We start from the raw sequence: 26,211 nt of genomic DNA on the forward strand, positions 1-26,211 counted from the left end.
AATCAAGTCGGCCCGTCATGGCCATCTTTTAGACCAAAAAGCGACGTTGAAAATTGGTCTTCATTTGGTCCGTCGGATTTGGTCCAAATTAAGCCCAAAAAGCGACATTTAACGTCTTTTTTTTTTTTTATTTAGCCCAAAAATAGATGTAAATGGGCTTTAGTCCAAATTCAGCAGAAAAAAAAACTTTTATTTCGCACCACAAAGCCATTAACATAAACTAGTGAAGAAATTAGACATCATGTCTGATCGCACTGTTAAATATATTTAAATATATTTTGAAAACACTTGATGGTCACGCGCTGTACTGGAGTCACCATGGAAACGGGGCTCAGCTCAACCGTCAAGCAGCTGAACAGACGCTGTCTCTCATGGTTGTTTTCACTAATTTCAGGTAAGTTTAATCCCTAAATTACACAAATGTTACATAAAAGTGTCCCTGAAACTTTCTTTCATGTAAATGACACGCTTTCGTTGAAAATGTAGTTTATAGAAATGGTCAGTGTCTTCATGAAAAGTCCGTTAGCATCTCAACTGTAATGCTAACTACAAGAGGTAACTTTATGTGCATTTTTCACAATATATTTCGCCTACATCAGCATGAATCTGTAATTTTCTTATATATGTGTGTGTTTATATAATATTTTCATAATGTGTGTGTGTGTGTTTGTTTGCATGTTAGTTATTTTGATGTCCACACTGTAAGAGTATTAATCGATTAGTAAACCTAAAACTTTAAATTCTGTTATTATTCTTTTAATTTTTTTGTATAATCTGTAAATTAATATTCTTTTCTGCATTTCACCTCTGCTATAGTTTATTTATAATAAACATGGCATTGTATAATAAATATTGTTGGCTTAGACAGATTGACAGAATGACAGATTGTTTATGTTCTAGATTCTTCCATGCTGATGGCCGTGCCTGTATCCAGCTGAAGAACATTTTTAGACATTATGAAACATATAACTAGTAAGTAATACCTCAGACATACACTATTATTCAAACGTTTAAGGGTCAGATTTATCATGTATTTACATTTACATTTATTCATTTAGCAGACTCTTTTATCCAAAGCGACTTACAGATTAAGACAGTGGAAGCAATCAAAAACAAGAGCAATGATATATAAGCAATGTTATAGTGCTATAACAAGTCTCAGTTAGCTTAACACGGTACACATAGCATGGGATTTTAAATAATATAATAAATAAAGAGAAAACAGAATTAAAAAAAAAGAGTAGAACAAGCTAGTTAGAGGTCTTTACTCGTACACACACACATACAATTGCATAATAAATGTAAAGAAAATATAATACAAAAAGATTAGAAAGGTAGTTAGATTTTTTTTAAGAATAGAATTAGAATAGTGAGTGTTAAAGTTAGAGGATCAAATAAAGGTGGAAGAGAAATAGAAAATATTATTTAAAAATGTATTTAAAATAAATCTTTTATGCTCACCACTGCTGCATTTATTTGATTAAAATACAGTAAAATAGTAATATTTGAAATTTCTAGGGGTGTCCTTGACTAAGGTTTTTCATAGTTGAATCAGAATTTTTGAATCTTGCCGATATTCGACTGATAGTCTAATCATATGTTTGGGGGCAGAATACATTGAGTCAAGTCTGACATTCGACAGTCATAATTACTGATCTTAACACACTGGTAAAATGTGTTATGAACACCTCGCAGATATAAACGGGGTAAATAATAGTTCATCATTGATGGATCTTTTCTATTTCAGAGACTGAAAATCATTGATAAACCACAAGGTAATTGTGAATAAACTTATTGCAAGAGGAATAATAAGAAGAAAAGAAAATGCATGTGTGATTTAATATTGCTTCTTATTTTTCAATGTTGAAAGTTCTTTCTTCTCATCTTTGTGCATTTTCAGATGTTGTGCATATTTATGGATCAAATTATTTAACGTTGTTTAACTTTTTAACATTATAATATTGGTTGTCTTCTCTTTTTTCAGAGTTTAGCTCCAACCCCAGTTAAGCAGACCTGAGCAGCCGATCAAGGATCAGCAGAAACTCTGCAGAACGGTGGTCCTCCAGCCCAGGACTGGACACCAGTGTTGTAAGTCATTCTGTCTCTTTATAGTGAATGTTCAGAACATATTGCAGGAGATCTCAACATTGTCTCACAAGGTCCTTTTACATGCAGAGTTTTGCACCAACCTAGTGCAGTGCACCTGAACACATTAATCAAGGTCTTCAGTTTTGCTAACTATAAGTCACAGACAGGTGAGTGTGATCAGGTGTGGACGTAAACTCTGGGTGTGTTTCACTCAGGTCCGTTGCTCAGTACTCAGTGGTGAACGGCTGCCTCAATCACTATTTTCATTTTACGGTGCACTGATAATTCGCTATAAGAAAACACGTAATAGATTTTAAAACACAAACCAATAATATATTTCAGCATAAACATATCACTAGACAGGTAATGTCTAATCTAGTAAACATTTCCAATTAATTTATTAATTAAATCTTGCACATACATGTAATAAAGTATTCATCATAATGTGCTGTAAATAGCATTAAAGTAAGATATCAGTTTTATTGTTGTGCATTAATGTCAGTAGTGATGTTGTACAATGAGGACAGAGATAGTCACCAGTGTATAGTGAGCCACAGTGCTTACCAGTACCTACATTTGTGTACACAATATATTCACAACTTGGCAAACTGTGAAGCTGATTGAGACGTAAACTCTGCATGACAGTGGACCTTAAGCCAAGCATATGTCTCTGTACTAAAGTAATGGGAGTTACCAGATCAGGGTGTTTTTAGACCATGATACCTGATTGGCTGACATCATAGTGACGGTAGGTTTAGGGTGGGGTTTAGGTAAGGGGGATCATTTTGATTGCATGATTTAGAAACACCCAGCAGTTTGAAAACACCCACAAAGTCATAAACGCCCACTTTTACTCTGCAGAGACCTAAGTCTCACCTTAATGGCCAGAGCTGACAACCCCTGACATACTGATTAGTTAATAATCCCTCATAAAGAATGAGTACACTTTAATTTGTACATTTTGGACAAACATTGTTTTTTTATTATTAATTTACATTTTAGTTACGGTTTTCTTTCTCACTTTAGATGCTGCAGAAAAAAGAGCGAGGCTAAAGCATTCAAAGTGGAAACATCTGCCGTGGCTCATTAATCCAGAATTGGGATGGAGGAAGGAGCAGAAGAAGCAGAAGATCAGAGATCAGGCAGAGATCTACTGGTGCCCCTGTGGGAACCCCATTTACCTAATGTGTTAGTTTAACCAAAGATTTTCCTCACTCACCTTTATGTTGTTCCAAACCAGACTTTTGTTCATCCTTGAAACCAAATGCGGAACTTTTTAATGAAATCTGAGATTATTTTCTTTATATAAAATAACACATTCACACAAGCACCATGATGCATCAGTGTTGCATTGGCGTGAGAGCTGGCGCTTTTGGTGCTTTTGTGAAAATCCATTGGGGAGTCATAATTTCTGAATAGATTATTTTTGCTGTTGTTATTGTTTGTTTGTTTTTTTTTGTACACAAGGCATCTGTTAAAAAAATATCTTAATTTGTGTTCTGCACAAAAGGGTGTTATGGGTTTGGGGCAACATGAGGGTAAGTAATTAATGACAGAATTAAAATTTTTGGTTGTTCTAATGTGGTTATAATTGGTCATAGTTTATTTGTCTTGAAAAAATATATTTATACAGAAACATGGATTAATTTGATAAGTTTATAGTAAAGCCTTTTAAATATATATAAAAAAAAATCTAAATAAATACTACTCTTTTGCAAGGTCTATTAAAAAAATATGGACAAATGTAATGGTTTCCACAAAATATTTGGCAGCACAACGGTTTTAAACTGATAATAATCAGAAATGTTTCTTGAGCAGCAAATCAGTATATTATAATGATTTCTGAAGATCATGTAATACTGAAGACTGAAGTAATTGTGTTAAAAATTTCAGTTTACAGGCATAAATTACATTCTACAATGCATCCACATAGAAAACAATTATTTCTGTAGTTATATTTCACAATATTACAGTTTTTACGGTCTGTTTAATCAAAAGAAGCTTAAGATGTGATCAAGATTTTACATGAAAGATGTAATGTGTCAATAAATGTGTCAATATACTGTGAATTGTCTTATTTTCACTAATTAGGAATATGACAAATAATTCATGGTTGTAATTAGGTCTGGAAAAGACGTCTTTTCACCGTTCACTATTCAACCACATTTAAACGTAATTTGGACGTCTATTTATAGACGTCTTTTTGACGACCTGAAAAAGACGTCGTTTCACCTTTCACTTTTCAACCACATTTAAACGTAATTTGGACGTCTATTTATAGACGTCTTTTTGACGACATGAAAAAGACGTCGTTTCACCTTTCACTTTTCAACTAAATTTTAACGTTGTTTAGACGACTGCCAATGACGTCTTTTCGACGTCTTTTCAACGAGTTTTTGCTGGGTGGGGGTGATATGTAGGCCTTCATTTATTTTTACAGAGGTCCCCATGAGAAACAATTAGCTACCGTCCGAATACGTCCGAATTTGACTTATTTCTTTGCACAGTCAAAACTAAAAAGTGATTGGCTAAAACCTATGTGATTGGCTAAAAGAAGCCTATGGCCTCGCGAAGTCCACATCAACATCAGAACCTGTTTATAACGTTGTGAAGACTGTTTGGGTGCAGAATTTGGGCTTGTTTTTTTTTTTTTTACCCTAAACAACTTGCAGGTTTGTAAAACGCCAAACTGACCCCAAACCAGCTCAAATTTTGTCCACCAGCCCTAGCTTTTTTACCCGCACAATCAAATTCAAAACCGCCCAATCTGGCAACAGTGCTCAAGTTAAAATGGCCTGGATTCCATGAATTGATTACACAAAGGCTAGGTGTAAATGATCTACCAGTGTTACCTTAAGCACCGCCGGGCAATAATTGCGCAAAACATCCAGATATTTGTCTTTCGCTTGATGTGCACGATTGAGTTGTTGTATTGCCATGAACCTAAAACAATACACAAAAGTGTATTCCAACAGTCAACTCTTTCCAGCTTGAAACAGAATTTAACTGGGACATAAAAACTTTATAACATGGAGGACATCTTCACAGCTTCATATGACTTTTTTTGTTCATGTAGCACTCAACTGTTCTTCTGTCCCTCCCTCTCTCTAGTTATGCACTCGTCAGCACATATATTTTAGTCTTCTGCACTACTAAATTTGGCAATGAAATGTTGAACATCAGTTCTATAGCATATGTAAAATGTAAGCTCTTTGCACACTTACCTAAACAAGCAACTATCCAAGCATTATTACTGGTAGGTATATTACAAAAATATGTCCTGTGGAGGACAATTGCGGAAGGCTAAAATTTTACTCTGAATTGCAAAACAATGACTCTGGTCTATGCCTTATTATGCATAACATTTTACTATTATTATATATTTATTTTTAAATTAGAACTTTAAAACTCCTTTATTATTCATTTTTTTAAATCCAGTACAAATGCAATTTGAATATGAAATAATAATCATAATAAAAACTACAGAGGAACAAATGCACAAAGGTTTAATGTCTAAACAAAATCCTTTATTTAACTTAAATAAAACCTTTTATACAGACAATAAAAAAAAGAGAGATAAATGTTCTAAGAATCCACGGGTCAAACTGTTCTCTCAAATTCTAAATATGAACGTTATATTAATTAATATTGCTTGTAGGTAATCATAAAATTATAATAGTTAGAAATGTGACTACACAAATTATAAATTTACCAGATAAAAAAAACAACAATAAACAAACAAAAGAAAGACTCCATGCACATGACTTCTGTGGTCACCATAAGGTGTCGGTATCTGCACAACCTGACTATTAATCTTTCACATTGAGTGCTGTTTAAACAATGTACAGCTGAGTGTCTGATCTTTTTATGTAGGTATCTCACGGTCTACAAATGTTCATGAAAACTTGGCAGCTTGTGGAGGAGGTCCTAAAAACCCTCCGGCCTGTTTGGTGGCAGCACGGGAGGGGGCGAGACCCAACATCTTCTGGATATTCTGAAAGAACACAAGTATTCAGTGGAAAAGGTTAGGGCATGCATTACACGAATGAACAGTGTCAAAGCCATGTTGGCATATTGACTAATTTTAACAGAAGTCTTTTAACAGAGGCATTGGAAGCTAAAGTGTTACCTAATACCTTTATGTAAGCATTGATAACACTGATACCTAAAAATGACATTTATTTAAAGAGGTCATATGATGCGATTTCTTGTTCCTTACTCTTTGGAGTGATACAAGCTCTTGGTGCATGAAGAAGATCTGTAAAGTTGCAAAGACTACTACTATCCAGAAATATTCTTTATCAAAGTAAAGATTTTGCTACGCCCCCCTAAAATGGCTCATTCAAACACGCCCCTACATGTCTACATCACTATGTGGAAATATTTGCGTAATGCCTCCCAAATGTTCATGCAAAGAAAGAAGGCATGGTTTCAGTAACCGCAGTTAGTGTTGAAGCAGCCATGTCAGGGAGATGCTGTGTGTATCTAGGTGAAAGCAAAAGCACTTTGTTCGGTCTCCTGAAAGTAGATGCATTTAGGAATCTTTAAGATTATTTACAACAGGACAGCAACGTACAATCTGGCGCTTCTGAATCAGCTACTGGAAGCATGTTTTGTTATCAGTTTAAGTATTGCTACTGAATGTTCAAATGCGGGGTTTATCTGCAATAGTGTCCAAGCATCGAATGCGTGTGTGTGTGTATGTGTGAGAGAGAGAGAGATATGGTCAAACAGTGGAGTCAGCAGTCTTAACCATCTGTGTACTGCAAACAAATAGGAGCTTTATCAATGTGTCTGCACGCAACTCTGTTCCCCTTTTGGGCTTGAACTGATGGTAAAACTAAGGACATTATTACCTGTCTTTACATTTATTTTGAAAGAAGCGTTACATTTCCAACGAGTGCTTGCGGTGATCGTCCAATCACTTAGTAGAAAATGATGTGTTTGAGAGAGGCGGGGCATAGAGGACCTACAATAATATACAGTATTTGAAAAATTATGTTTTTTTTTTATTTTTTATTTACATTAAAGCATGTCAACATATTCTGTTACACAAAATAATGATCTTAAAAAAAAAAAAGCATCATATGACCCCTTTAACTGATTCTGCTCATTTTAGACCATAAAACCTTACTGATGTGGACTGAAGGTGTTGGCAAAAATTTTGGCTTCACGGTTGGAGAAGGTTCTACCAAGTAGGCTATAATTCATATGGACCATATGGGCTTTTATGGACTGCTTCTGTGTTACAAATTAATGCCAAGTGTAACTTGCAATACTTGAAATAACCTGAAAACAATATGGCAGAAGGATTTAGGGATTCATATTCATGATAATGACTGGCTGGATATTCTATTTAATGTGGGTAAGAACATAAGGGAAGCAAGAGGGAAATGAATTCATTACAAAATAGTAGAGATCGACCGAAATTGGATTTTGATGATACCGATAGCAAGGTTGGACCACACTGGCCGATAGCAATTAATTAATCGATAGTTTTTAAAATGGATACTGAAATAAAAAAAATGTGCTTTATTTACAAAAAAAAAAAAAAAATACAACCGTACTGAACCATACTAATAGTAGTAGTAATACTACTACTACTACTACTACTACTACTAATAATAATAACAGTAATAGTAAATGTTGAAATTACCACACTCTAATAAGGCCCTATGAAATCTGTTAAATTTTTCATAAATTCCATTTTATTTATTTCCAATTTCTGTTATTTAATTTTCCTGGAATAGGAATTTTTCTCTATTTTTTCCATTACAATTTTACTCCACTCCTTTTTTAATAGTTAAATTAATCATTAAATAAGTCTAATTAAATAAAATCATGAAACTTATACATTTTCAAATCAATTTAATAAGTTTAACAAAAAATACATAATTAGGGCTCTATGAAATGTTTTATTTTTTCTCACCATATTTTTTTTTATAGTTACCAAATTCTGTTTTAGCACGTCTAATTATTTGAACGCATAAAACAACTTAATTTATTTTTTCTTAAAGAAGCCTAATGATTTTTTTTCCCATCAAAAATTCTGTGTTTATTTACATTTTTATTGTTATCAAATCAAGGCATGAAACATAAATTTTATGTCTTTTAATTACTTAAAATTAAACAAACTTTTTTTTTTGTTGCAAACAAAGGGATTTACTATTGAAATATTGAATAAATGTTGTGTGATTATTCCTTAAAAATACAGTTTGTTTCATTTTAGCAGTAGGCTATGTACACATGTACATTTCACATGTACATTCTACATTCTAATTCAAAATCGGACTTTTATTTTGACGGGTTGCCTTTACAGTTCTTTACATGTGATGAGATGCTCTTTCTCACGCGTTTGCAACGCATTCAACTCGAGCAGCGGTCTAAAACAGTTTATTTATTCATCGAACGGACACAAATGGACTTCAAGAATTTGAAGTTCGTGATTAAAAAAAAGGAGCAAACGGAAAGAGCGATCTATATTATAGCTCTATAAATTAAACATACAGACTTTATTAGAGACAAACGTTTCGATGGAAATGCTCAATATACAATTCATTATGTACATAAACAATGATTCAGGGTGAATATAATGTAATTTAATGGAAAACTATGTGAATGGCGCTGTTATGCGGGGCAGGAGTTTCTGTCTGAAGTTTCTCTCTCTGTTCAGCATGCAGTGTCACGTGTTTGAACCGAGCAGGAACCTCCCACTCTCTCTCGTGACTAAAAATGTAATTCATCAACTGACCGCTTGAGGCTAGCTGCGAAAGGGTGTCAGTCCGATAGACTTCCCATGTTAAAATGCCCAACTTTATAGCAGGAAATATTTTACAGCCTGGTGCAAAAAATTATTTTGGTCTAAATAGAAAATTTTGCCCTTCATGACAACTGTGAGCGAGGTGAATTTTTTTTATATAACTCATCCTTTTTATTTATATTTAGCCTTAAAGTTCTGCATAATCAAGGGCGTGGCCAATAGAGTCAGAGGTGGATTGGCGCTGCTGACACCACCGTCGTGCTAGGTGGGTGTGGCTTCAGCAACAAACTCCCGCCTTTTTGCCCATTTTCGATTACCCCAGAGTGACGTGCTGCCAAGATGGCGACTGCTCGCTCCACCCACTTTCGGTTTCAAAAACTCTCTTCGGAAACCTATGGGTGACGTCACAGACACTACGTCCATGTTTTTATACAGTCTATGGCAGGGATAGGCAACTCTAGTCCTGGAGGGCCACTCACCTGCCTGTATCTATCTAGTAATCCCGAAAACACTGATTGCCTTGTTCAGGTATGTTCAATTAGGGTTGGAGCTAAACTCTGCAGTACAGTGGCCCTCCAGGACCGAAGTTGCCTATCCCTGGTCTATGGTCTGAACAGACAGCACGTGCTGTCAGTGATTTCAGCCACTAGAGGCCGCTCTCGCACTATTAATGAAAACCGAGCCTTCTCAGCCACTCCAGCAACGGACCCAACCCGGGAAACTATCAGCTGCTCCAGCAAAGGACGAAAATCAGACAACAATCGGCATGGATTTTAGCCGATAACCAATTGAAAATAATCTATTCTGGAAATGTAAGGAAGAAGAGGCCACTTATTTTCATATGATCTGTGTTCAGCCATTCTGGCGTAAAATTCTGAGATTACTTGAAGAGTGGCTGGGCTTTAATTTACCTGTGGAACCACAATTATGCCTTCTTGGAGATAAATCAGTGCTACCCAACATACATAGCACAAAATGCTTTTACCATTATTAAGATTGGTTGCATCACAGCCAAGATGATCTTACACAACTGCAGGAAAACTCTTCCCTCAAAACTGCCATTACATTATTACAACTTGGATCGTGCTCCATTCACTGAAGTAATATTATATATATATATATATATATATATATATATATATATATATATATATATATATATATATATATATATATATATATATATAGATAAACATTACCTGGCGAATTGACATGGTGCACAGGATGTAGAGGAAGATGAAGGAACAGTCAGTGTAATCTTCACCAAGAAGGTTGCGGTGTGAGAGGCCTTGGATATATGACAACGGGACAAACGGAAGTTTGGCCACAACACGACCATCAAAGCTGAAATTAAAAACAAAAACACAGAAGTGAAGTTCTGATTCCAGGTAACTTTACCAAATCATACCACTTTTAACCTACAATATTATTGAACATTTATAACAAAGCATCTCCGTGATGAAGCACTGAATGGGTCAACATACATGGAATTGAACATGCCCATCAAAGCAGTGAAGCAAAAGCCAATGGCAAACATCGATTTCATCCGGACCTGCAATTAAAATATCTTTAACACAATTGCAAAACAAAGTGTAAACTATGTTAACTTTGAGAATGAATAAGAAATAACTATGAAAAATAAATTTGAGAAGTGCAGTGGAAAATATTCGAATACCATTGACAGGTCTCTGTTATTGTTCTTGAGTTTCTCTTCTTGTCTCTCTGTTGAATACAACATTATAGTTTACAATGCTCCATTTATGTTGCACAAGAATAACAATTGCATTTTTACTAATTGTTAACAATAACATAAATATTTTTTTTTTTACGAATTGTCTGTAATACGTATTATTTTACTTTCTGTTAATAGTAATAATCATCATCATTTACATAAATAATAATAAGCAAGAATCATTAGAATGATCTTACCTATTTTTTTCTTCTGTTGACGCCCAGCTGATTCTGTAATGGTCTCTTTCTTTTTCTCCACTATAACATGTTACAGAATTGTAATCATTGGTCACATGTATTAAAATCCAATCAAAGAACAAACATGTCTCGTTCATATAACTTACGTTTTTTACTCTGTTTTTCGACCTCGGCCTTTAGTCTTTTGTATTTGTCTGTGCGGTATACCAGAACCCATGTTATTCCTGTAGAAACAGAGCAAGGCGAACTGTTATCCAGCACTACAAGAGCTCGTGCGTTTGTCCTGTATTTGCTGAGCTTCGGATATTTTCCTGGCCTTTCGCTGACTGATTTCTGATATGCAAAACTCAATTCTAACGTAGCGTGTACATACCTTCCGCTAATAATGCTGTGCATATAGATATAAACACAATCAGGATCGTATCTGCAAACATTGTGCTCATTTTGGAAAAACGTTTAAGATACTAATAACACTTCAGGTCAGCCACAAGCTCTACTACAGCAGCGTCAGCAGTACTGTGATGATATCATCAATGTGCGCCCGGCTTCCTCGTGGGTGCTGAATGTGGCTGCACTATGAACTCATGACTCCACTCCTCCTACTAGTGGCAGTGACCCGGCATTATATTTCTGCAAGAAAGGTAAATGATGACGAATTGATTAAAACCTATTTTTAAAAAACGTTTTAAATTATAGTAATGAACATTTGCTTGTGGATTTCAATTGTTTAAGGGTGAGATTTAAAAAAAAAAAAGGCATTTAAGATTTTTGGACTTTGTATGTGAATGCATTTTGTATTAAAGTTGTGCTAAAGTATTAATATTTCTCATATCATCATGGTTAGATCAGCTTTCAAAGGTGCACCTTGTACATTTTAGTGCTGTTTCTCTCTTTCTGCTTTGCTCATCAGAGTGTATCTCTGTCCTCTATATTGGTCAGATATTTAAGATTGCTTTGCAATGTAGTGCACTATATAAATGTAATATTAATAATAATAATAATAATATTAACTGAACAATTTAATGTTACATGACAAATTTCATATCCACTGAAATTAAGCAGGTAGGGACTATGAATCTGTGCTCTCCTTCAAAATTATTTTTTTAATATGAAGATACTTTATATTCATGTCATTATGTATCATATATATGATATCATATATCATTATATGGTGTTATATATGCGTAATATAATAAACTAAAATATTATATATATATATATATATATATACACACACACACACACACACATACATACATACAAACAAACATTAAGTATATTAGAGTCTTGCCTTTATACTATGTAATTGTTTAAAAGTTTGAAGATTTGATTAAAAAAAAAATCCAAACATCCAACCAACTCTAAAATGATTTCATTTTGCTTAAAAATAATAGAATTCAACAGCCAATACTCCATCACACCATCAATTTCTAGAGCTGGAGAAACAATATTGTAAAAAATATTGTGGGAAGGACATTGTACATTTTACATATACATGAAAAAGTAATCACATGTATATAACACTTTTATAAAGTGTTTTAATGAGTGTACTTTGAGTGGAGAGAGCTCTGCTAATTCCTACTAACAAATGTAACATCACACAAACGCTCCAAAGGAAAAGGTTAGACACATCTGAAGGGAAGAGGGAGGAGGAGCGCCGCTGCTTGTGTGGTAAAAGCAGTCCGAGCCTCAGTGTGCGCACTGACAGCATGGCAGGAGACAGAGACGGCACGTTGGACAATCAAGCCGAAAATGAGCATGTTGTCAGGCAGCCTTTCCTCATCGGGGTAGCCGGAGGCACTGCCAGCGGCAAGGTTGGCATTCTGCTTTACCTCACATAGAAATATTAGTTATCGTTTGTTTTGTGTGTGTGTAAGAGAGAGAGAGAGCACACCGACTGCCGCGTGGCTCATGGAATCATCAATGTGCACATTTATTTTATTACCAGAGATGGTTTGACATGTCCGATGTAAAAACTGACATATAGACTATTTGAATTTAAGGCGTTATCTATTTGACTAGTTTATTGATTTGTAAATCAAGTTTAGTCATTTACATAAAAAAAGCAAATTAATAGGGATAGTATTTTTAAAACAGTTATACAGAATATTATAAATCGCTGGTATGTGTCCCTCATAAACAAGGATGTTGGTCATTTTCCTGATGTAGACAGCTCCCAGCGCTATGAACTATGGCGATGGTGAACTTACTAACTTATTAATAAGCATTTAATCAATGTTATTATTTTTTACCTAAAATGCTCTAAATCCAGTTTAATTCATTTGAGAAAAGTATCAGGATTGTAATGGATCAGGCTCTGTTGTGTCGATGCAAATTCCGACTGTCTTTTGTTGTTAGGAAACAGCATGACACTTGAGCCGGGTAAATCTCCACAATCCTCTGACATTCCATCAGATTCATTAAAATACCATTATTTGTCGAACACCCTAATTACAGCTTTACTTTAGATAAATATACAATGTGTTGTGAGGAAAGTCTAACTTTGCGGTTAGGCTATATGTGATTAAAACCCTGTCCGCGCCGGAGGATGCCTTGCTAGTCGTAACAGTTATGATACACGCACAAAGACAAACGGTCTCTTTGTTTCATGAGCTAACGGTGCGTGATGATACAAGAAAGCGAGATAAGTTTATATATGTGTGTGTGTTTAGCGTTAAACCTAAATAACTACTGGTTTTGGACGATATAGAGGAGTAACTACGGAGCTTTTGTTGGATAACGATATTTGGGTCAGCGGCACAGCTAATGTGTCACATCTTACCTCATTTACGTGCGTAAAGGCGGCGTGCGTGAGTACGCAGTGATGCGTCAAGCGGCTCCTTCAGTGAAGCGTGTTTGTTTTTTATAAAAAAATGTTTTTGATGTGCTTCATTGAAATATTTGTAGGTAATATCTTCGTGTTGTATACTTCGAGTAGGTAAATAAATAATATAGTTAAAAAATAAACGGAAAACTAAACTTTTTATTACATCTAACAATCTATCTATCTATCTATCTATCTATCTATCTATCTATCTATCTATCTATCTATCCATCTATCTATCTATCTATATGAAAAAAATTAAATGAATACGTTCAGTCTAGGTATATTATTATATATTATAAATTAATATATTACATATATTAATAACTTTTTTGTTTTATTTTTAGCGTATATTTATAGCATCATTGTTTGTGTTTGTGCGATATTATTTATGATTTATCTATATGATTTCTGTTTACTCTACTATTGGCCATGCTGGATACGCCTATTATGATGAAGTTTAAGTCCTTATGTGGAATACTACAGCAATGTTTTTTTTTTTACATTTTATGTTTTACTGATCTCTGTTTAGTCGTTATTTAAAATGTCTCTGTACATAATGTGTCTGTTCCTTTCTGTTACCGTTTGATTATCTTGTTTGGTTATGTCATGGCTCCTGTATCTCCCAGCTGTCAGGTGTGCAAGTTTTTCTTACCACACTGCGTGGGAGAATTGTGTTATCTAATTTCTCAGTAGACTTTCTCAAGCAGTACGTTATAATGTCTGTGGATGTGCTTGTTGGCACTCAGTGTTCTGTCCGGAGCTAATATATTATGCTCTTGGTCTGCTGTTTAAGGACACCAGTTTGTTTACATCCTGGAACTGCTCAACCAGAGCAGATAATTGACTGAAGCAAGTTTCCTTTCTATGTTTAATGCAGCTAGAAATGTCTTTGCGTTGATAGAATAAATCACAACCCAGCCCACTAGGTGCACTTTAGGTAGCACTCGCATTACATTTCTAAATGCCAGCTTTGCTTTTTGGGTGAACAAAAATACTTGGGAATTAATCAGGGAAATGTTTAGTCAGCAACAGAAGCAGCTGTTTTTTGGCTGTCCTGCTAGGTTAGTTTAGGAGCCAGTGACAGAGATTCCCACCTCAGCGCAGACATACTCACTTCTGGGGACTATGGCTTCTTTCTCCTTCTTTCTGTAGGTTATGAGGTTTACAACTTGCGCAGTATCCACCTGATGAATCAAAGGTAAATGATTGTCTTTATTTGCCTGTAGGCTATTTAGCATGTGTACAGGATTAAAGTTACTTTGGCTGGAGGTTGATGGATCTTGGGCACAGTGTACCAACAAATGTCAAAGAAGTCTTTGAGCTCTTTTTTTCCTTCTTTCGTCAAGGTTTTAACCCAGTGGAAGAATTTGTAATTATTACATAATACACTGCAAAAAATGCTTTTCTAGCTTAGATTTTTTGGTCTTGTTTCTATTCAAAATATTTTAAAATTCTTAATCTGCCAATGGGGTAAGCATAATATTCTTGTTTTCTGTTTGAAATAATATTATTGTACTTACCCCACTGGCAGATTATTTTTCTGAAAACAAGAAAATTATTTTTACGTCTGTAGAAAGTCTAGAAAATCCTTCTTGGATTAAGATTTTTTTGATATTTTGTCTGGAAACACGAAAATAAAAATCTAAGATAGAAAAGTGGTTTAGTTTGTGGTGGTGGAGCCAGTGTGATTGGACCTAGCTTAAAAATCCACTTCAGTTCCTAGCATGCACTCCTGCATGAATAAATTGGTAAAGCTTTACAATAATGTCCAACTAGTCACAACATTAACTAAAATGAACTAACAATGATGTTTTTTACAGTATTTATTAATTTTAACATTACTTAAAATAAATACAATAAAGTCCATTAAATATATTTACTAATAAATGCTTTAGAATTTATTTAGAATTATTGCTAGTTCATGTTAACTAATGAAGTTTGTGTTCTATCTAATGTTAATAAATGGAATTTATTATAGAGTGTTACAAGTAAATCATACAACTGCTTTACTGGCCATTGTTCAACATGCTAAGTGTCTAATTGACATGCACATCAGTTAGTGTTAACTACAAGTGCAACATTATATTTAAATGTTCGAGTGTCATTGTGGTTTAAGGACACAGCATGTCAAACTGGTGTAACTTTGTGTAGAACCTGGTGCAGGTATTATAAAAACCTTGTTTTCTTGACTATATGTGTTATTGTGAGGCAAGAAACTTCATGCAGTCCTTGTGTTTGTGCTCGGATTATTTTGTGTGTTATTTCTGTAACACTTAAGTCAGAAATGCGTTGAAGATAATATAGGCCCTAAAGCAGATCACTAGCTGTTTTTGCTAAATGTATGCTTGGTGTATATGTTTGTTATAGCTCCTTACACAGGGCCTGGGACAGCTTGGACTGTTTATGGCTTATGCTTTAAATGGATTGAGGGACTGGCACTCAGCATTGCAGCTGGTGAAGGAAAGCTTTGTAAGACTTTTGAGCACATACACATAGGTTAGATGCAGCAGTTTCATCAGACTCTGCAGGATTCAGTTGCATATCCCTGCACTGCCTCCACCTGTCTTGTGCTTGGCTTTTTATTGACGTGTGGTTGACTCTTAATGTGATCTAATTATCTGAACTCATGACATGTTGTTTTTTCAGTTTTATTTGATGGTGTTATTCTCACTGTTCTTTCATAATAGTAGCTTTTAGTCTGTTTACATATCATACATCGAGTGACTATGACAGTAAGTTTATTCAGGATTTTTGGACTTTGTATGTGAATGCATTTTGTATTAAAGTTGTGCTAAAGTATTAATATTTCTCATATCATCATGGTTAGATCAGCTTTCAAAGGTGCACCTTGTACATTTTAGTGCTGTTTCTCTCTATTTTCTGCTTTGCTCATCAGAGTGTATCTCTGTCCTCTATATTGGTCAGATATTACAGAATATTTAGCCCATTAGTAGGCTGTCTTTGGAAAATATATCAGTTTTTATGAGGGGAGTCAGTATAGCAGAAATTGTCAAGCTGTGGCGGGGTGCAGAAATCTCTCAGTGAAAGTGTGAGCAAGCACCTGCTTATGTTTCTCATAACCGCTCATGGTTTGTGCTTTTTTTTTACCGGATGTCTCACCTGTGAGTTTGGGTTATACTCCTTGTTCTTTGTTTTGTTTTCTTAATAGGCATATTTTTTTGTATCTGCGAAACGAGAGTGTTTAGGAATTTAGAGACGCAGAAGACGGTATCTAAGTCCTGTTGTACAATCACACAGCCAGTTCTGTTATGTAAAGATCTGTGTTTATGCCTTGAATGGGGGTTGTGTATTTTAGATTTTGACAATAAGGGCACTTTCAGGAATTTTTTGTGATATTTGAATTTAATGTATGCCATTGTTTTATGTCAAAACACCACTGACAATACTACTCATAACATAACCCTGTGAGTTGTAATAGCCTACTAGTACAGTTCAGCATAAAACTGCATTCATTCTTGGTTTGAGATGGTTAAAATGAATGATGTGCAGATCAGTGTTAGATTAATACAAATGATTTACTGAAAACTAAATTTCTATAAATAACTTTACATACACATTTAAGAACAAACTAAAAATAAAAAGTACTGAATGCATGTAATGTTTTTAAAGTATGGCCTACTAAAATATATGTTACTTTTGTAGCAGCTAATAATGTTGTAAATAATGTGATAAAATATCATATTGTGGTATTTAATAAAAAAATAAATAAAAAAAACTACAACACTTGAGTCATTCACAGTCGTTTTAATATGTATTATTCTGTCATTTAGCCCATGTGATTCATGCAAAAACCAAAGAGTTTTTTCATGCTGGTGGTGGAGGGAAATACTTCCAAAAAATTTTTATCATGTAATCAATAATTAAAATGTCAGTCTTTAGTGAAAAAGGTCAACATTAGGGAATATGTGTCACAAAATATGCTTCCAATAGCAAAGATAAGGTCAATTTAGCCATATGGTGTCCAATGCTAATGGTTTAAATTCATTTGGTTCATAATTCATAATTATATACTTTGAATTATGAACCAAATAAATTAAAATGGGTAAGGGGAACACAAATGTGAATAAAAAATAAAATAAATCTGTTGTTTGCCATACAAGAAAATACAGGGCCATCTATGGCATTGAATTTAGTTGCCACTTTGCTTGGCTGATGATCATAAAAATCCTATGATACATTTGAATGCAGCCCTCATGAAAACTTTTAAATGACTTCACTAGACATGCATGAGGCACATGAACAGAACCAAAAATCATGAAAATAATCAAAATCTTTATTTATTTTATTATGTATTTATTAAATAAGGACCGGCTTTTGGTTCCCTATCTGATTCTAGTGGCCTCTCACAGAAATTACTCACTTAACATTAAATCGTTGCCCATTTTGTCATTTTTCCCCCCGTATGAAATAAGATTACTAACTGAAACTTGCTTTAGAGCACATATTTACTCAACTACAATTCCTGTCTTTTTTTTCAGTCATCAGTTTGTGGGAAGATTATGGAGCTTCTTGGTCAGAATAAGATCGACCATCACCAGAGGCAGGTGGCCATCCTCAGTCAGGATAGTTTCTACAGGGTACTGACCCCTGAACAGAAGACCAAGGCTCTAAAAGGACAATTCAACTTTGACCACCCAGGTAAAAGACTTAAGTTTATATTAACATCATTCATTTTCTATTTAGATTGATTTTTGTTGGCCTGATTTATAGTCATTTGTGCACTTTTGCATTGCCAAATACTTCTGTTTATTGTGTGTTACTGTGAGCAGAATACAGCTCAGACGACCGTTGATGCAGTCTGTATACTTTGGCAGCTCTCTCTCTATCATTCTCTGCGTGTGTGTGTGTGTGTGTGTGTGTGTGTGTGTGTGTGTGCGTGTGTCAGAGTGAGTGTTTGCTTGACTCAGCCACCTACACACACTCACTCATTCTGCGGCAGCATAAGTGACTTTTCACTTTTTTTGCTTGTTCTTTATATCCCATTACCTGTTGGTCAAGAAACCTTAGAACATATTGTGTGCTGTCTGTCTGATCCTCTTTTCCTCTGTCCCACAGATGCATTTGATAATGAGTTGATAGTCAAAACCCTTTGTGATATCATGGAGGGAAGAACTGTCCAAATTCCTGTCTACGACTTTGTTACCCACTCAAGGTCAGTTCAGACCACATTTTGGATAACCTAAAGGGATAGTTTGTGACATTTCTGACATTAATTATTCACCATCATGTCGTTCTAAACCCTTAAGACGGACTAAATTAAATCAGTTCATCATATAAAGCATTTGTATTTTTTCAAGACTTTGATTAGACCAATTTATTGAGTTCATTTTACAACCTTTTTGAATCTTCTACATGATGACAGTCTGGGTGAAGGATCCATTTAACTTATTAGCATTGCATTGTTTCTATGTGTGGACATTTTTGTATTTATTTGAGTTTCAAACCACACACAAAAGCAGCATATATTTATTTCGGTGCACATATTCAGCTGTTACAGGAAGTAGCAGAAACACAGAGCAGAATGTAGCTGCTGTTGATATTCTTACTTGCTACAGTACTTGAGCATTGTGTTTCAAACAGGCCTTATCTTGATTTGTGTTATGTAATCTGTTTGTTCAGGTATTTCATGCATCCTGATGCACTTTTGTTTTGCTTACCTTTTGCAGGAAAGAAGAGACAGTAACTGTTTATCCAGCAGATGTAGTTTTATTTGAGGGCATTCTTATGTTTTATTCGCAAGAAATCCGAGATCTTTTTCAAATGAAGCTGTTTGTGGATACGGATGCAGATACACGTCTGTCGCGCAGAGGTGTGTGAGGACTTGACGATTATTCATATTGTGGTAGTGATAGGATGATGTATTTCAGTGCCGTTTGATTCTCTCTTACCCTTATGTCATTCCCCTCTGCTCACAGTCCTGAGAGACATCAGTGAGAGAGGTCGTGACCTAGAGAAAGTGCTAAGCCAATACATAACATTTGTCAAGCCTGCCTTCGAGGAGTTCTGTCTGCCAGTGAGTTTGACACTTTTCTACCATATATGATCTGTGTTTGGTTTTGTATTTATTTTGTAATTATTTTATATACACACTCAAACACACATTCCTGTGATGGCAAACGCGGAGTATTATTTATTATAAATTTTTTTTAAATGCACACTGTCACACACACATTCCCGTGATGGAAAACACGGAGTATTATTTATTATTACATTTTTTTTAAATGCACACTGTCACACACACATTCCCGTGATGGCAAAGTGGAGTATTATTTATTATTACATTTTTTTTAAATGCACACTGTCACACACACATTCCTGTGTTGGCGAAGCGGAGTATTATTTATTTTTACAAAATTTTTTAAATGCACACTGTCACACGCACATTCCCGTGATGGCAAAGTGGAGTATTATGTATTATTATATTTTAAAAATGCACGCTGTCACACACATATTCCTGTCTTGGCGAAGCCATTACTCCAGTCTTCATATGATTCTTATTTGCAGATTCATTGATGAATAAAAATGAAAGAACAACATTTATTAGAAATAGAAATCTAATATCTTAAATTTCTTTACTGTCATTTTAATTCAGTGCATCCTTGCTAAAAAAAATTAAAAAGAATGTAAAAAATAATAAAAAAGATGTAAAACAGCTGGACATGGTTTTTGTTTTTCCATGTTAATTTCTCTGTTGTGCTGTTTGGCAAATATATTATAAATTGACTTTTTTATGCAAATGGTAATATTTATTTTATATATATATATATATATATATATATATATATATATATATATAGCAGGAGCATTTATTGACTTCATGTATTTTCTATTAATTTTTTTTCAAACACTGTTACTGTTACACTGGCATTTTGTCTAGTGGGTGGTGAAATATTTGCCCAATGGAAATGTTGTTGCTGATCACCGTCTTGACTTGAGAATTTTTTTCTCAGGGCTTCTCTCTCTCTTTTTTTCTTCTTCTTTCAGACAAAAAAGTATGCTGATGTGATCATTCCACGGGGAGCCGATAATCTGGGTGAGACTTTAAATGTGTTTATCCAAACTTTAACATGGAAGAGAGGAGACACAAATATTTTGATATGGAAATGTTTTGGAACAGTTTATGATATAACTTTTATTGTTTTGAAAATAGGAATGTTTTGAAGGTGCCAAGCAAGGCCACACTTCTAGTATAGTAAAAAAAAAAATAATAAACTGACACCGTTTCATTAAGCAATGCCTTGCTAAGGCACGTTTCATTGATGTTTGTTCTTCCATGTTAATGTCTCTCTCTCTCTAGTTGCCATAAATTTGATAGTGCAACACATTCAGGATATTCTGAATGGTGGTTTGACAAAACGCTTGAACGGATACCTCAATGGCCACAACACACCTCGTAAACGGCATCCCTCAGAATCCAGCAGCAGGCCGCACTGACCAGCCCTCCGTCAGGATGTCCGGAATGCAGGAGAGAATGAATATGTGATCGATGGATGCAAAAGGAAAGAAGGATTGCTTGTGCATTCTATTAATTAGCCAACACTTTATAAGACAAAAAGAATCATGAAAGATTTCAAGAATTTCAAAGTCTGCCTTTTTATTTCATTCTGCTTCTTCCTTGTTCTTCTACTTTTTGGGGGGGTTTACTTTAAGACTGGTTACACTTGATGTTTTAGGAATTAGAAAGATAAATAAAATGATAGTTCTGGGATTGTCAAAAAAAGGTCAAAATGGATATTTCCTATATTTATTTCCTTGTTTATTTAAAAAATATATATATTATTTTTTAGTTTGTTGTCTAAAATTTTAGATTTTTTTTTTTATCTGTAACTTTTATCCTTTTATTTAAATAATGTCTTCACTGGAAAATGTTGTTTTAAAATCATCCCTTCTTTTTGGTTCACAGTGATGGAATAAGTCTGTAGTATTCTGGGATTATTTGTAAAATGTCCATCTATGATCAGAAGGATAAATGGCAAAAGAATGAACGTTAATTCATCTTATTTCACTTGAACAATTCAGGCAGTGTTGCTACATCACAACAGGCCTCTCAGGGTGAAGTTACTACAAATAAAAACAATAACTCACTTTTTGTCCTAAAGAGACAAGAGCGTAATCTGCATTTAAATTGAGTCTATACAGAAGAGACCACACCTATAAAAAAAGGGCTCTAATCTTCCTAATTAGAGCAGAACTAAATCTATTGCATGTATTCATATTTGGTTCTGAATTACAAACATGGTACTTCTAGAAAATGTACAAAGATGCTAGATGATCCTCATTAAACATGGTCATGTACTTTAAAACGAAGCCCAGTGGTTGATTGCAGCATTGCTGTGGAGTGTTAGAATGAATAGTGATCTCTTTGTTAAGAGATTTATGTTCATATACTATGCACTGTACCCTTGACTCTAATAATGCAATTTGACAGTTTATGACTCTCTTGTGCAAGGCATTTAGAAAAATGGAGGTGCTTACTTGAAATGCAATCTCAGTATATTTATCCATTGCAATGTTTTTACTCAGTCTTTGACAAAACTCACCAAAGAGTTCATTTACTGTTAATTTAGTAAATGTTTTTACATTTCAGGCAGTGTAATTTCCCCCTGTAGCTCAGTTTTGCTGCATCTTAGAGCCAGATTGAAGCCATTTTAAGGCACTCTGAAACCATTCAGGGATGTGAAACTGGACAATCTAACCTTTAAACTTGACCCTGACTGTGAAAATACCCCATGCACCTTCCCTTTTGATCTTGAAACTTGAAGCTTTCACAAAAAACTGGTTAATCGTTGATATTCTTATTTAACATTGTTTTCATTTGACTATATTTTATTTTCTGATTAGCTTCATTCGCATTGCTGCTATGATACAGGGTTACTCATTTACTATTCTTATGTACAAATTCTAAATAATCACTTATTGAATGATGTGAATATTTATTTGATCGAGTATGATAATTTTGCAGATAATGCCATTTAATTGTCAGATTATTAAATTTCATCAGATTCGTCATCATTCATAGCTGAGCCAGATGTAAAAATTAAAAAAAATTGCATAAACTATTATAAATATTTTGTTGACGTCTGGTCCTCGGTTTTGTTTGGGCATTATATGTGTGATTCAGTCAATATGTTCATAGATAAATAACACAATTCTTAAAAAAGAGCCAGTTTGAAAACACTGCAAAACATTTTGTGCAAACATAAAGTTTTTGTATGTGAAATTACAGACTGTTAATTTTATTTTCATGCCATTACTTTAGCTAAATATTGTAATATTAATTCTCTAAACAACACTTGGTTAATCAAACATTGTGGCTGTCAAACAGTGATATTCATACCTTTCATTAAAAGGTTTTAATATATTAGCACAGATTTGAACACCAGCTTTTAAAATGGAGTACATATTACTATTTTGTTCCCCACACAACCACAGTTCAGCCGTGAATAAAATCATTATTTCATAACTGTTATCATCTCTATCTTACCAGCTTGCACACCCAGTGTGTAACCCTACTTGACAGAAAGTGATGCAAACATAGTACTGTTTTTCAGAAATTTGAGGGATTCCAAAGATTTAAGATGATTACGTTGTTTAACGTGCAGTCAGTTAATTTGGTTCCCTCACTAATGTCTGTAATTATAGCAAATACTGATTTTACCAGAATATGTGACAACCTTGCATTATTGTTGATTTAGAAAGAAATCCTAGTCTGTAACAGATTGTCTTGTTGCAAAGTGGGGTGACTTCGGAGGGGATTTCAAAAGTAGGGTGTTCTGCATGATGTATCATTATATGTTTAATTATTGTTGCCTTTGAGTTTTGGTGCTTGCAAAATGGGAACAAAATGCAAAGAAAGCCAAAACTATGATAAAATCAGAAAAGGTTGCATGCTTGTGTTGCTGGACCAAACAAACTACAGTTGCAAGGCTTTAAAACAGTATTTCTGTGACACTGCAATTAATATTAATAACATGTTTTCTTGAAATGTTACTCTGTAATCTGTGGACTGGCTTTTTTCTTTTTCTTTTTAAGTGTTTCTGTGGTTAAACAAATCCATGATAACTGTATCACATTTACATGTGTAAAGAATTGCAGGAATTTGTATAACAAAGTGATTGACAGCAAAGCTGCATTAAATAAAGGTTTTTCTACTCCTCGTGTTCTTTGCCTCAGTTGAATACATGGCTGTAATCACATTTGCTTGCATCAGAAACAAAAAAAGACTTTAAAGAGTAAATCCCTCTCTTTTACAAACTTTATTGCAAGCTGGACAGAATTGCACAATGGTTTAGATTAGAACAAAGATAACATGAAAGCATACAACAACGCAAAACAGGTTCGGGGAGGTCGCATTGGGCCTACTTGCAGCATCATCATCATTGTGCGACCGGTCTCTGACGTCACACCGCGACCTGTAGTAGTACGCATGCGATTCCGTATCGGTCGTTCCTCAAGCCATTTATTGAAGGAAAAGTGTGCGTGTGGTAATTTAGGTATATTGTACCTTTCTTAAATACTGTGCACAGTTATGTCCACGAGTGACTTTTATTTGAGGTACTATGTGGGCCATAAAGGTAAATTCGGCCACGAATTTCTGGAATTTGAATTCAGACCAGACGGTAAGTCAGGCGCCAACTTAGCTTGCTAATATGCTAACAGCCTTTCTATTGAAATCTGTGTTTGCTTTTTTACTAGGCCGAAAACGTTTTTTCTAGAGCTTTTTGAAGTTTTATTACTGGTTAATTTGTGTAGTAACAGAAAAGTAGAGGGACTGTTTGTGTAGAAAAACAATTTAATATGTTAGCTAACATTTGAGAAAACTGCCGGTTTTCCTTTATAATTTAGTTTCTGCTAAGAATTTGTTCTTTTTACGCTATAATATTTCAGTGACGGTTAAATAAAGAAGAAAGAAAGAAGCTTTCATATAACATATGAGTTTATATAATATGATATGCATTTTGTTTTCATTCAGGCAAACTGAGATATGCAAACAACAGTAACTACAAGAACGACGTCATGATCCGAAAAGAGGTAAAGTCAGCTGCGTGATGACGCCAAATACAACCAATGTTAGGTAATTTTTGTTGAAGAGCAGGCTTTGTAACGCTTAGGTATTTTTCCTCTCTTTCAGGCATATGTTCATAAAAGCGTGATGGAAGAGTTAAAGAGAATCATTGACGACAGTGAGATCACAAAAGAAGACGATGCCTTGTGGCCTCCTCCAGACAGAGTCGGACGTCAGGTTTGGAGGGATATATATTTTTGCTTTCATTTATTTGACCTTTGCTCTGGTCTCCATGTGTGGTGTAATACTCTGCATCCTAATTGCTCTTCTTTGTGCTTTGTAGGAACTGGAGATTGTCATCGGTGATGAACACATTTCATTCACAACTTCCAAAATTGGATCTTTAATTGATGTCAACCAGTCCAAGTAAGCATATTTCATAAGCAACCTCCTCTTGCTTACACTGCTTTACTGCATTTTCACATCTGCCCTATTGTGTCAATCTTGAAACCTGGCATTGCAGTAAAACAAGCATTATTGGCTTTTGAATGATAAATTGCTTGTGATGCATCATATTTGCAAATTATTTAAGATAAAAAGCATCTGCTAAGTGATTTACTGTAATGCAGTTCTTTTCTGCTTAATTTGTTCTGTATTGTCATGCAATATATTGCTTTCCCTTTTCTACTCTCAATTAATGCAGCACTCTGCAGTTTCACTGTTTCTTCTCTGTATTATAAGACTGATAATATTTGTGATCTTGATCATCAGGGACCCAGAAGGGCTCAGAGTTTTCTACTACCTGGTCCAGGACCTCAAATGCCTTGTATTCAGTCTCATCGGCCTCCACTTCAAAATCAAGCCCATCTAACTACCCGATTGCTTTTATTCTGGATGAAAGTCATTTTTTAGTTCTTGTTTGAGCTATTTTCAACATTTGTATATTGCTTGGTGGTTTCGCTTAGTTTTCTTTTTTTCTAAATAAATACTTGTTCAACTGTTGATATGCTTTACATTTCATTTAAGAACATTTTAAAGTTCAAAATATCTTTTCAACACCTTAATGTCAATATTTGCACACTACAAATACGTGCTGTCAAATAGAAGGTACAATATGTACACTACAGGTTTTTAGTTTGGGGTTCGTGAACTTTTTTTTTTTTTTTATGCTTTTGAATGTCTCTTATTCTCACCAAGGCTGATTTATTTTTTTTTAAAATAAAAAATACAGTTATTAATATTATTTTAAATGTACTTAAAATATTTTAAATCACAATTTATTCCTTTAATGGCACAATTAAATTTCCAGTCTTGTGTTAAATGAAGCGTATCTTTTTCCAGGATTTTGTTATCAATGTAAAGTAAAAAAAAAAATATATATTTTTTATAAAGATTTTTAAAAGTAAAATCTTGTACTGTTAAATATTAATAAATAAATATATATATTTCTAAAATCTTACCCCTTTTTTTTAATAATCATGTTACAAATATTTACAATCAGAGTATTCATAATCATTTGTTGTTACATCTTATAAGGCACTGGACAGGTCTTTAAATTATATTAATTACATAAAGCTGCTC

The 26,211-nt window shown here is 34.3% G+C and overlaps 3 protein-coding genes and 1 long non-coding RNA gene across 7 annotated transcripts; 3 read left to right on the plus strand and 1 right to left on the minus strand.

Annotated features, from left to right (window-relative positions):
• The first annotated feature begins 169 nt into the window (after positions 1–169).
• On the plus strand, positions 170–3,770 carry LOC113069932 (uncharacterized). 4 transcript variants are annotated; one of them, XR_003279829.1, is made up of 6 exons: positions 170–394; positions 487–555; positions 901–972; positions 1,748–1,775; positions 1,985–2,088; positions 3,115–3,770. It is a non-coding gene; the product is annotated as an uncharacterized LOC113069932 (long non-coding RNA). The 4 variants fall into 4 exon arrangements; XR_003279828.1 differs by having other exon boundaries at positions 172–394; positions 1,992–2,088; XR_003279831.1 differs by lacking the exon at positions 1,748–1,775.
• Positions 3,771–5,720: 1,950 nt separating this feature from the next.
• On the minus strand, positions 5,721–11,347 carry LOC113069934 (calcium load-activated calcium channel). The gene is made up of 7 exons (XM_026243085.1): positions 11,151–11,347; positions 10,924–11,001; positions 10,778–10,837; positions 10,524–10,570; positions 10,333–10,400; positions 10,048–10,192; positions 5,721–6,082 (listed from the first exon to the last, which is right to left on the minus strand). The coding sequence occupies exons 1-7, from the start codon at positions 11,218–11,220 to the stop codon at positions 5,984–5,986; spliced, it is 567 nt and encodes a 188-aa protein (XP_026098870.1). The 5' UTR covers positions 11,221–11,347; the 3' UTR covers positions 5,721–5,983.
• Positions 11,348–12,437: 1,090 nt separating this feature from the next.
• LOC113069933 (uridine-cytidine kinase 2-A-like) lies at positions 12,438–23,779 on the plus strand. The gene is made up of 7 exons (XM_026243084.1): positions 12,438–12,591; positions 18,104–18,263; positions 18,681–18,777; positions 19,292–19,434; positions 19,541–19,638; positions 20,610–20,658; positions 20,923–23,779. The coding sequence occupies exons 1-7, from the start codon at positions 12,487–12,489 to the stop codon at positions 21,057–21,059; spliced, it is 789 nt and encodes a 262-aa protein (XP_026098869.1). The 5' UTR covers positions 12,438–12,486; the 3' UTR covers positions 21,060–23,779.
• Positions 23,780–24,016: 237 nt separating this feature from the next.
• LOC113069935 (protein mago nashi homolog) lies at positions 24,017–25,632 on the plus strand. The gene is made up of 5 exons (XM_026243086.1): positions 24,017–24,244; positions 24,598–24,656; positions 24,757–24,867; positions 24,974–25,056; positions 25,402–25,632. The coding sequence occupies exons 1-5, from the start codon at positions 24,154–24,156 to the stop codon at positions 25,499–25,501; spliced, it is 444 nt and encodes a 147-aa protein (XP_026098871.1). The 5' UTR covers positions 24,017–24,153; the 3' UTR covers positions 25,502–25,632.
• The last annotated feature ends 579 nt before the right edge of the window (positions 25,633–26,211 follow it).

This window comes from Carassius auratus, unplaced genomic scaffold (assembly GCF_003368295.1).
Source record: "Carassius auratus strain Wakin unplaced genomic scaffold, ASM336829v1 scaf_tig00002576, whole genome shotgun sequence".
NCBI lineage: Eukaryota > Metazoa > Chordata > Actinopteri > Cypriniformes > Cyprinidae > Carassius > Carassius auratus.

Bases quoted from the DNA above. Each gene is read 5' to 3' on its own strand.
- LOC113069934 (XM_026243085.1), bottom strand. From the start codon at position 11,220: ATGAGCACAATGTTTGCAGATACGATCCTGATTGTGTTTATATCTATA. The intron at 10,193-10,332 runs GTATGTTGACCC...TTTTAATTTCAG, and splicing joins ATGGGCATGTTCAATTCCAT to CTTTGATGGTCGTGTTGTGG. The intron at 6,083-10,047 runs GTAATGTTTATC...GTGTTCTTTCAG, and splicing joins GCACCATGTCAATTCGCCAG to AATATCCAGAAGATGTTGGG.
- LOC113069935 (XM_026243086.1), top strand. From the start codon at position 24,154: ATGTCCACGAGTGACTTTTATTTGAGGTACTATGTGGGCCATAAAGGT. The intron at 24,245-24,597 runs GTAAGTCAGGCG...GTTTTCATTCAG, and splicing joins ATTTGAATTCAGACCAGACG to GCAAACTGAGATATGCAAAC. The intron at 24,868-24,973 runs GTTTGGAGGGAT...TGTGCTTTGTAG, and splicing joins CAGACAGAGTCGGACGTCAG to GAACTGGAGATTGTCATCGG.
- LOC113069933 (XM_026243084.1), top strand. From the start codon at position 12,487: ATGGCAGGAGACAGAGACGGCACGTTGGACAATCAAGCCGAAAATGAG. The intron at 12,592-18,103 runs GTTGGCATTCTG...CTTTTTTTTCAG, and splicing joins GAGGCACTGCCAGCGGCAAG to TCATCAGTTTGTGGGAAGAT. The intron at 18,778-19,291 runs GTCAGTTCAGAC...TACCTTTTGCAG, and splicing joins GACTTTGTTACCCACTCAAG to GAAAGAAGAGACAGTAACTG.